Source organism: Aythya ferina, assembly GCF_964211825.1.
Source record: "Aythya ferina genome assembly, chromosome: 7".
Classification (NCBI taxonomy): Eukaryota; Metazoa; Chordata; class Aves; order Anseriformes; family Anatidae; genus Aythya; species Aythya ferina.
This window is the reverse complement of record NC_140302.1, coordinates 9520312-9532535: the sequence shown is the minus strand read 5'-3', so window position 1 is coordinate 9532535 and position 12224 is coordinate 9520312. Positions and strand designations below refer to the sequence as shown.

Genomic DNA, 12224 nt, shown 5'->3' with positions numbered 1-12224 from the left:
TATACTTTTGGAAATCCTGACCTTTTCTGATCTTAGTTGGCAAGAAGCAGTTCATTTATTCCAGCACTCAAAAAGCAAAATCTGTACTACCATGTGTTGCACATCTGGGCAGAGCTCTTTTCATATGTTGATCAATTGTAGGGGTGAGTAGAAGTATTAAAAACAGCGTAGTAGAGAAAATAGGGGCAGCAAACCACACATACTGTATTGAAGCACTACCAGAAGAGTTTCTTGCCCCTGTAATATGTAGCTTTCTGGTTAATAGAATCTACCAGGCAAAGCATGGGGGACAGGAGCAAAAGTGGAGGGAGAGAAATGAAAGGTAAGGTGCTCTGGAACATAGAGGCAAAAAGACCAGCACTCTGCCAGTCTATCACAAAGTGGAGAAAAATACCAAGAAGGAATCATTTGTATATGCAGGCAGTGGAAGTAAGATCCATTCTGGATGGGTAGCCGGTTTTATTTTATTCAGCAATTGCTTTATTCGTATGTTGCTTCCATACAACATAAAGTACATGATTACTAAACAGAAGTGTCCCGTTTGCCATACCTTTCTCACAGTATGGCTCTCCATCTTCCATGTGAAAGAGGCTATTCCCAAAAGGCTTCTTACAAGCGGCACAGACAAAGCAACTCGTGTGCCAAGTCTGTCTTAGGGCATGCATCACTTCCTGTAAAACAAACGAAAATCTCCAGCAGACTAGTATGCACTGCAACTACCTACTGAAGAACAAATACAAGGCAGAGATGTTCTAAACGTTTAACTTCTGTATCAGCCAGTTTCTTTCCTCAAAAGAAATTACTGTGACATAAACTGAGTTCCTTTGGGAAGAGAGAGGAAATTGGACTGCAAACTTTCTAGAGCAATATATTTGCCAAAAAGAAACAACCACCAGTTCAGCCAGCTGTTTGTATCAACATGCCTAGCTGCTGTTGCAGGAAATACTTTGCACAAAGATTTCATTTTTTTTCTCCATTGTTTTAACATTATGAACTCTTCGATGCAAGAGTGTGATTTGTTAATTAAGTTGTAAAGGACAATTTTATCTCTAAGACCAAGAAATGCATGCCAGTGATAGGTGATTTAAGTCTGATGTTTTCAAAGCAACTTAGATTATGTACTCATTTCTTCAAGACTCTCACAAGAACTCTTTAGAAACTAATGTGAAAATGAAAAAAAAAAAAAGTTCTTAGATTTTAATTTATGTGATTAGTCTAAAAGAGTCTGCATGTGTGTTCCTAGGCCACGTGTTCATCACACAAAAAAAGCAAAATCCCCACAACTGATACTCTCTACAGAAAAAAAAAAAAAAAAAAAAAAAAAAAAGCTTGATTGTGTACAGGTCACAGTTTTTAAACACTTTTACACATGCTTGTTATGAGCCATGCTCTGTGTAATTGCAAACACTGTAAAGCAACTGTAAGTCTCTGTCACCAAAATGGGATGTCCTTAGACTCAATTGCTTCTTCCTCCCCTACACAGATACCACGCTCATGAACAAGTATTTGTGTGACTAAACCAGGGAACAGACCTTTCTTTATCAGGCTACCTTAACCCTTAGCAGTTCTTTAGTCGTGTGCATAGCCACACAAAAGTTTATCCAACAACAAGAAATGGATAACATGGGATAGGAATAAATGATTGGAAGCAATGCAAGTGTTTAACAACTTCAGGCATGAGTATCAGCTTACAGTACTCATGAATGTGTATGTTTACCTGAACTAATGGAGAGAGTCATCAGCCAGACTCTGACTAACCCCCCTTTTTAGTCCTATCTATATAATATGCACCTTAAGCAGAAAAAACAGATTTTATCAGTTTCTTTTTTCCATTCAGTACAGAGCAATCTCTACTCATTTTTATATTGTCGTACAGAAGTCCTGCAAGTCCAAAAGCTGTTGTACTGAGCTCTGATGCATAGTTACCTGCTAATTTGTCAGTTGTACTTGTGCCCAAGAGTATACTTGACAGTGCATCTCTGTCCAGATGTCAAAGGACCAGATGCTCAACTGGAATAATTTTATTTAGCTTTGTTAACTTCAGTGAAACATTGATTTAAAGCAGCTGAGAATCTAGATCTAATTTTGTGTTGCTTCTGATTAAATACCTAGATTCTGATTCTCTTTTGAGCAATTTTAAATCTCCATTGACTAAGACAAAAGGGACTGAAATCTATTTCCATGCTTTCAATCCAGTGAATAGACAAAATTGTCTAATTTATGTTTACCATATAGATCATTAGAGAATCACCATTGAGATTCATTAACCTCTGTTACTGTTTGCAAAACAGTTATCACTGATAAATAGGTTTGGATCCATTTATGAACCTCACTGAGCTAAGAAGCAAAAAACAGATTGAGAAATCTTATTAATATAAATAGAGGCAGCTGGCATCTTTGCTATTTTCCTGATGAAAATCCATAATGGGGAACTGATTTGCGCCAGCATTAATTAGATAAGTTAAGTCAGTACTCTGCTGCAAAATTACTCCTACTGCTGCAGCAAACAGGACTTGGTTGGAGCCAGAGCTTCACCATAAATGTCTAAGACTGCCATCCCTAATTGGCAGTTGCAGAGAAAAGCAAAAACATCTACTCTGTCAATACCACTATTTAGACAGATATCAAAAGATTACAGCAAAGCAGTAAAAACCAGCGTGGTACTTCTTGCTTCCTCATTTAAGAGAATCTTATCATATTTTCACTGTAACTTCATGCATAAACACAATGTTAAAAGTATCTTGCAGTAGTCCAGCCTCACTGCCATCTGCGGTATGTGTAGAGCATATTTAGTTGCATCTAGGCATGAGTATACTCAGAAAAAAAAGAGGCATCTATTTTTGCCTTACTGGAATTCAGATCTTTTTATTTACTCTTTATTTTCTTAATTAGAAGAGGTCAGCAGAATCCCTCTCAGCATCCGTGTTGTTAGCTAACAGTGAGGTGCAGCAAGAGCAATCGGCCTCTTCAAGATTCCTGACTTCTCCATGGAGCTTTAGACTAAGTCTTGTATAAAAACATCCCTATTCAAGTCCCTCTTACATAAAAATAAGGAAGAGACAGATAAGAGAAATATGCTGTATGTTCATTAGCAAAGAACAATCCAGAAAGTGTTATGTATTTACACCTGAGAGATGGTAATTGGATTACACATTCTAAGAGTTGAATAAAGTACAGAAATATCCCTGATTTTGGATACATAAAATTTGTTACAAAATATGTTTTTCATTCTGAAATTATCAACAGCCTAGGAAATTATTATGCAAAAGAAAACAATATCTGAATTCATTGTCTACAGTCTGAATTATTTCTGTTTTCAGTGAACCATGTAACTGGAGAAATGGTTCTCTTGCTTACCCCCATGATCTTGGTGTGGCACCTGGCACAAGTAGGTGCAAAGAACTGCTCATAACAGTGCTCACAGTACACACTATTCTGCTCTTCCACAAAGCACACATCAGCCAAGGAAGTCTTGCAGTAAGCACAGTTGAATTCTTCTGGGTGCCAAGAGCGACCCATGGCGACCAAGAAAGGACCCCTGTAAAAAAAAATAATTTGTATTGCAAAGGTATTGAGTGATACTGATTACAAACCCATTTTGCTAGATACTGCATCCATGTGTAACAAACAATGGAAAACTATGCAGGTACATATTAAAAGAAAACCTGACCAGAAATGGTACTTTTCAAGATTATTACTAAAACACTTTGCCAACTGGTTAAAATATTTCATTATTGTTTAGACACATATATTATAAATATATTTATAATAGACACATATATTTATAAACAAGTGTTGGAAAAGTAGTCAATTGTTTTTGTATCTGCAAAGCTGTAAGTGATCTTTGTGACCAGCTGCAAAGACAACAGGAAAAGACCTAAGTATGTAAAGACAGAAGATTAAGATACTATTTGTAAGTATGAAAAGGCAGGCAAATCTCCAAACCTACCCACCTACATCTCACAAGAGCTCTTGCCTCCTGCCTTCTTTTCATTTGAGAGACTGCTGCATCCTGCATGTACTAGAAGTGTCAGACTATCAGATGACAACTTGCTGTTTTATTGTATGGAAGACAAGTTGGTTTTGGTGATTTACTCTCGATTGTAATTAGGTGTAGCTATCAGGATTTCATTCTTTTATTACTGGAGACTTTTTATTTCAGAATATATAAAAGATGACAAGCATCAGTTCCACATCACAAAACTAGCTCCTTTTAGTGGGTAAGACTGCATTAAACATGGTTTACTTCAAGTTGCTTAGCAGTCTACAGGGTAACACTGGGCACTGGTCCAGCAGAATGAATTGGGAGAGAAGGGAGAAGCATGCTATGAATCACTGGTAATAAAGTGTAGGCATTATCTTTCTCCAGACACAAAAGCAACAATTACATTTGGCTGCTGTTCCAAAATGATGTCTCATTCCTTTTCTCTCTACCATGCTCCCCTTGCCCCCCAACTCTCCCAACATAGTGGTATGTACCTCCTTCAAGGACTACTGTAGGAACCAGAAATTTGTTTAAAAAACAGTGATTTGCCACAGCATCCGTGAAACAAACAATTAGCACGTATAACTTTGCAGTGATAAAAAGTGAACCACACAATAGCTAAATGAGTTCTGGAAATGTTAAATTAATGAAGCAGACAACAGACATCCCTGCTGGGTAATTTAACTGAGTCTTAGGCTCTGGTACTATATATTAACATACAATAACCAGTCTCCCTGTGATATTTTCTTTTCTGCTTCATCCCTCTCCAAAACCTCATGACCTTACCGAATTATGCTGTTACAATGCCCACAAAGAGGAGTTCGGCTGCTGGCTGGAAAACGCTCAGCCCTCTGAATTGTTCCCCGGGCTACTGCAGGAGCCTGGGAAGAAGCTGAAACTGGAGATGGGTAAGCAGGAGTTGAGGCAGGAGATGGTACTGGAGCACCCCTTGGTAGGATGTTCTTTGTGACAGTGGTGGTGGTTTTTCCAGGTGCAAATTTCTGGGAAAAGGAGTCATCCGTTACCCAGGGAGGACGGCTTGCAGGCTCAGTGTTGGCAGGGGTGTAGGAATGAACTGGTGCTGGTGCTGTTTTAAGCATGCCAAAAGAAACCAAAAAGTATTTTAAAGTCTTCTCTTCCAATAGCAAAACAATAACCAAAGCTTCAGATGACAATTAATTATGGTCTGTCCCATTATCATTCATTAATTCTGGACCGAAGCCAAGGATTTCAGCCCAATCACTGGCTTTTAATCCATGGGCATTATAGAAATGTTTGCCTTCTGGCTTTTACAGATTTTATGGAAATCATTTTCAAAGATCTCTCTTCATTTTTTAATAGGAATGGCTATGAGAATTTTGTGATAATTCAGAAGGCTGCTGTGTAGTGTGTTTAAGACAGGTTTAAAATTGAAAGAGCAGATCACGTAATGAAGTTTTGGACAGAATTCCCCATAATTTCAATAAGAAGTTATGCTGAAATTTTGATCTCATTATATTCATTAAAATGCAGTGTTTTCCACAGATGTCACTATTATTTATCATTTGTAGAAAGTTATATTCCTATTTTCTGAAGAAAAATAGGCTCACACGGAGCACAGAGATAGAGAGCACTGGAAGCAACAGTGAGGGAGCGAATTCAGCTCACATGACCAGCAAGACAAAGGCAGCAGCACTTAGAAGAAGGCCAGGCTTGTGGTTATAACTGATCTCAGCTCTGTTCTTGGCTCTGCCACAGATTTCCTGTATATCTTTGAGCGAAGTGTAGTATCTCTGTGCCTCAGTTCCCGTGTATAAAATAGAAATATTATACTTCCTTTCTTCCACCCTTTGACAATCAGATAAAATCTTCAGCGCAGAGACTGCCTCTCCTCTGTGTTTGTATGTACCAGGCTTTAATCTTGGGTGGAGCTTTATCGCATAAAAATAAGCAGAAGCTAGAGCCTGTACATACTGAGTTTTCCCTTTGCCCTTGCTCTTTTCAAAACATCAGATCTAGCATTGTGTAGGACTGAAGTTACTGCCTGAGAAACTGCCTCACTTTGCCAAGTACACGAGCACTAAAAGCAGTTTTTCCTTTGCAAAGAAAACAAGTGAAGGATTGTCACTCTGAGGAGGAACAGAAGCTTGGAGAGTTGAAGTGTTTTGCCTAAATCTGAGAGTGGGGATTTGGGAACAGAAGCCAGGTCTCCTGCACAGTAAATCACAGTGCCAATAAAGTGATGAGCAGATACAAGATTTATAATTTTAAGGGGCTTGCAGGTAGAAAGCTTTTCTGAGCAAGAAAAGGTTTCAGAATGCAGACAGATCTCTCTAGACAATAAAGTGGTGATAAGATTATGTTCTACTTAACACTCCTCCATTAGTTCACACTCTACCACATAGAATAACATGCGCTGATTATTGGCATGCTTGAAGTAGATATAGATGAATCTACTGGGATCGCCCTCATGATCTCTCATTTTATTCTTTTTATTGAGTTCAGAGTTGAATCTAATGCACTTTCTCGATAAAACTTTATTATACAACAGCATCAACAATTTTTCTGTTTCATAAAACTGTATCCCACCTTAGCCTGAGGCTTCTTTTTTCACTTGGGAATGGTAAACAGTATTTAAAGATTTCAGAACAGAGAGTTTATATCCAATCTCTTTTAACCCTGGGGCCGTTGCTATTTATATACTATGGTATTAAGCTAGGCAAAATTAGAAGGCAATATTTCATCTCTAATTGGTGAGTTCAAAAGGCTCCTACCTATGAGGCTCTGTAATTAAATAAGGTGACTTCTAGCTCACTCAGTTTTGTGAAAGGATTCTCCCTCCCCCAAGAGCCAATTCTCGTTCATGCAAAGTAAGACACTGTATACCACAGAGGGCCTAACAAAATGGTCAGATATTCAAATAAAGAGATCCAAAAGTGAATGCAGGCCAGCTGTCATTTTTATGTCTTTTTTGTTTGTTTTGTTTAATGATCGTCTTTAGTAAGTTTTCCACTTTTTCACCCTACATCTCATAATATCAATGTTCTGTTTGACTTTTCCCCGCTTGTTTATTCTACCCATTGTAGACAGCATATGACTTATCTAGATTCAAGTTCATCTAGACTCCTTTGAAGGATGGGTCTTTGTCTTTCTCTCTACCTTCATCTATTTCTTTTTCACTACTTTTTCCACTTGTCACTGTAAAAGGAAAGCAACAGTTTGTTGTTGTTGTTGTTGTTTTTTAATTTTTTCTTCTCACAGTTGCTAAAAGAAGATGCCAAGGGAATTATTGAAAAATGACAAATATTGGGCATTTGCAACTGCTCTGATCTCTCCATAGTTAACTAACTTTTCAGCCATTATCATTTCATTTTAAAGGGTGGATTTATTACCACATTTTCTCCATGTGAGCAGGCTGGAATAATTTTAAAATAGTTTCATTGCCATACATTAGACCTGTTTCACTAACTATGAGATTTTAGCTATTGTTATTAAAAGAGAATTATTATCTGTCTTATATCTCTAATCTGTTATGAACAGTTTTTTTCTTAGCAGCTACTGCCATATAAATTCACTTTTCATGTTTATGTACTTCTGAAGTCTTCCAACATACATGTATATGCAGCAGATAAGAGATGCTCTTTGCTGCTAGCAAGCACTAACATTCAGTATGTCAGAGAACAGCTTCTCAGAATATCAGTATTCTATCTGCTGATGCTGAACTGTTCAAGAGTGAATACTTTAAATAATTCAGTAACTCGAACTCTATCACCTGGTTTCTTTGAGCCCTCAGATTCTCTCATAGTAGGAGAGAAACAATAGGACTATTGTTATCCTGGGAAAGTTGTAGAAGAGGTCTCTTAACAGCCACAGAAAAAAACTGATTCCTTGCTACTGAGGAATTTGAAATTCTTCTCATCAGCTCTTAATTTACTGTCAATGGATATTTTCCTTCCAGAATAAAAAAATCTAAAGATTCATATAGTAACGTAAAGATTTGGATAGTTTCAAATGCTTTAGTTTCACATACTACACTGCTTAGAATATATAAAAGCACTATTGTTGTCGGGGGGGAGGAGAAGGGGGGGGAGTACAAGCTGGAAGATGCAGGTACTTTCTGCCATCTAGTGGCCCATGCTCAGAAAATAAATGTGTGCCTGTTAATAACATGTTATGAAATTTGTAGGACAGAGAAGGGTAAAGATCTCCCTATACGAACAAAAATAGATTTTTAGCAGCAGAAAGTTTCCAGCAGAATTAGCTTAGTCAAAGTGTTACTCTCCTCGCTTCATAGTGTAAACAATGATATACTCCTATCTGAGGAGTATCCTATCTCCTATACTCCTATCTGAGCAAGAAACTCAGCAATTCAGTTTCATTTTGAGATCATTTTCAGTGTAAACAAGATTTAGTCCACTTATACCTCAATCTGAGCCATATTAAAGTAGTCTTGTAGACCTTCTTAGTGACTGATTTGGGTTTCTGGATATTGTACACATGGGGCTGTTGATAGGTGTTTTAATCTGCAAATTGCTGGCCTGGAATACTAAGGGAAATAAGGCATTTCATTCCCATTAACACTGAGGGCTACCATAAAGGCATCCCTTTGCTAAATTTTCCACTGCAAATCCTTATAGTTATATCCGTTATTTCAGCCTTTTCTCACAGTGGTTTTAAACAAATAAAAATCTAAAAGAAAATTTGCTAAGTGAGAGTGCAGTTAGACAAAGGCCTGAGATTGGAAGAAAAAAGATGGATTTTGTGGTCTCATATGTCATCCTTTGAGAATAATTGGTCTTCTCAGAACAAGGTTGCATTTTACACTGTAGGAGAATTTATATGCATTGACAACATTGGATGAGGAAATTTTTAACAGCCTTTGTGGATCTTATCTGTCAGTGACAGGAAACATAGGAAACACTTTTTACTCTATTTCTTCCCAAGCAGCAAGTTTGCGGTTGCTCAGAACTGCAGCGGTCTTTTAGAAACAGCTCACATTCTGAAACCAGTTTGAAGTGCTACTATGCTAAATGTATAATACTTGAAAAAGGTACCAAACAAAAAAATCAATATTCTATAAAATCCCTGTTACCTCATGTGTCTGTCACTTCGGGGTTTAATTATAAAGGTATTTTACAATCCCTTACCGTACATCTCAAATTTCTCATTACAACTTCCTTTGGGGGCAGCACAGAGGGAGGTGCTGGTCTCTGCTCCCTGGTCACTGATGGCAGGACACATGGGAGTGGCACCGAGCTGCACCAGGGAAGGCTCAGGCTGGGCATGAGGAAAAATTTCTTTACCGTGAACATAGTCAAACACTGTAAGAGGCTTCCCAGCAAGGTGTCTGATGCCCTGTGCCTGCCAGTGTTCAAGAAGCACTTGGACAATACCCTCAGTAATTTAACTTTTGGTTAGCCCTGAGATGGTCAAGCAATTGGACTTGATGATCTTTGTGGGTACCTTCCAACTGAACTATTCTGTTCTATTCTATTCTATACTTCTAAAAAACACAGAGAGACTTACTGTTTCTTTCTCTGCCAACTCTTTACTGTTATTTGCATTTGTAATTTATCACACTATGTATTACTCTGAATTTTCTCTTGTCTTCTGGAATACATTATATCTTCATTGTGCCTTCAAAATAAGAATTTCCCACATGCAGGCAGACAATACATGCATCTGAAATGAGTTCACTGTATACATAGCAACACAGAACATAGTTCCCATACTGTGCATTTAAAGCCATCATTGTGAGGCAATGGGGCCCAAAACCAGTGATATAAGGTATTGCAAAGAAGATGCCCATCACAGTGGAGAGTAAAAACATTGCCTCTTATTCCAAGTCAAATTCAACAGTCAGCTTCTTCTTTAATAGATATACCTTCTAGTTTATTTCTGTGGCAGGTTTGTGTAAACCAGTTTACACTTCCCCCCAAATAAGTGTGTGATTTGATATTAATCAGTTTATTTAGGAGATACTTTGACATGCCAGTTTGCTCTGAGCCATACTGAAGTAAATCCTCTCATCTTTCCTTCTTTTGCACCACAGAAATAACAACATTTGACTTCAGTGAGAACAGTATATGCTGACACACCAAAATCAAATGAGGAGAAAGTGAAACTTACTGACTCTGAGACCCCTAAATAGCTTGTTAGAGCTCTGAAGTGGCTTTTTCCCACCTTTTTGTACAAATAAATACAAAGATAAATCAATCTGTTTTATATTTAAGTAAAATTTTAACATTTAATTTTTAAAATTTAACAGTTTAATTTCAGTAGGTCCAAATACAAAGCATTACAGAATAAAAAAAAAACAACAGTTTAAGATTGTTAGAATTGTTGGCCTTTTCATATTTACTTGACTGTCAAAATATAAATCAACTTTTTAGTTCTCTTGCTAAGGTCAGAACAAATTTAATTTGAAACAGAACTGCATTTAGACTTATATTGTTGCCTCATGTAATTTGTTCATTTTGAAGGTTCACATTTTGGTCATCAATGGTTTTGGAAGTTCACTCCATTTGTGACACATCAATTCAACTGGGATTTAAATAACATCAAGGAGCATATTTTCCACACAAATGAATAATCAAATATATTCCTCCAGTAATTGAATCTGTGGGAAACGGAAGCATAGCATAAGTATTTTAACAGGTCACTCTTTATTCCGAATATAAACCTGAATTTTAGAGGTTCAATATATGGCCTTATCTATTTTGCAAAAAGGCTACTTTACTTATTTCATCTCCTTCCTGACATATACATTTTCCAGATGGTTTATCAATTCCGAAGTGCCCTGGGATTCCTAAAAGGGTGCACTAGGCTATTTTACAAATGCATTTATTTGGAAAAGTTGGGTCACACATTGTTCTTAGAAACTTTTCCCTTGCTTTTCTTTTTCTTCCTCCTTCGTTTCACATTTTCCACTCTAAAGCATGATATAATGTAATCCTTGATCTGAAGCAAATCTAGCAATCCAGCAGCATTTGGTTCCATCTATATAAATCTTTTTAGATGTGTGTGTGTACTATTGCAAAAATGCACATATTCTTTTTCTAAAAGAAATGCACATATATTTCATTACTCAGAAGTCTCCTTACCTGGCTGGTAGACAGAGGGCTTTATGCTGGCAGTAGTGATAACTCTTGGTTTCGAAGCAGCAGAAGCAGCAGGACTTTCACCATAGCTTGCAGAAACAGGCATTGGTGTATATGACTGGGTTGTGTTTCTAAAAGCAAAATGAAGGTATGAGCAACTTTATATATAAACAGCAGAAGTTACTGATTAGGAAATCAAGAGATCTGGAAGCTTCCATAGTATGCCAAAGGTATCGTCCTTGAGAGCTACAGGGAGAATACTTTGAGATTCATTAATCATTGCTAAGAAAGGCTTGGACAGTTCTTCAGAAAGAAAAAATAACTGGATAAGGGTTTTAAATAATGCCAAGTTGCTGTTGTCAGAGAAGACAGCTTACTGAAGGAATAAGACAAATTTATTAGACATTCTCAGTTTAAGAATGGATAGGACGTCAGGAACATGCACAAAAAGTTTTGGTTTTCTGGCCCCTTACAAACCAACAAGCCTGTTCTTGTCCAAGATAAATCAATGGGGGATTCCTCATTGACTTAAAAAGATACTGGCTCAGAAGCACAATTTATGGAATTTAATTACTAACTACTGGTTATATAAACATAGTACTCATTTCAAAAAGATTAGACTGCTCTTTAAAAAAAAGATTCCTGAAACTTTTCCATATTTGGACTGAGATTAATTTATGTTAAATTTTCTAATGCTTGGATTCAGCTAACTGAAAAGCACATGATACGCAATACTGTGATGTGATTTCTGCATTCTTTGACTAAAAACCTTTGCTCGGGGTTCCAAACATTAATAAGGAATCATTTTTCTTCATTTTACGGATCAAATAATCATTCTGAGTTTGATTATATTAGCACATAGAAGTATACGCCTCTTCTATTTGCTTTTTACTTAGGATGGCTCTATTTGATGATTCTATTTGTAATAATTTTGATTAATTGACTGCTAAAAGAGCATAACAAACAAAGCAAGCAAGAGAGAATGCAATAAGGAAGAACACGGAAGAGGCAACAGATAGATACTGAGATCCCTGCAGTAAAAGAAACCATTTAGTGTTTAACATCTTTTATACTTACCCTGGTAACATATCTTTATCGTTTTTCCTTTCTGTTTCACTGTCTCAATAAGCTAGATACCTATCTATTTGTGCTGAGATTTT

At 37.0% G+C, this 12224-nt stretch overlaps 1 protein-coding gene across 16 annotated transcripts in view; it reads right to left on the bottom strand.

Moving 5' to 3' along the window:
• Positions 1-12224, bottom strand: part of LDB3 (LIM domain binding 3) — a 122039-nt gene that overhangs the window by 7384 nt on the left and 102431 nt on the right. For all 16 annotated transcript variants that reach the window (XM_084525279.1, XM_084525282.1, XM_084525268.1 and 13 more), the window contains 4 exons: positions 11068-11195; positions 4772-5072; positions 3358-3538; positions 551-671 (listed from right to left, as the gene is read on the bottom strand). In XM_084525279.1, the coding sequence (XP_084381405.1) occupies positions 551-671; positions 3358-3538; positions 4772-5072; positions 11068-11195 (731 nt within the window). The remainder of the gene's footprint in view (positions 1-550; positions 672-3357; positions 3539-4771; positions 5073-11067; positions 11196-12224) is intronic.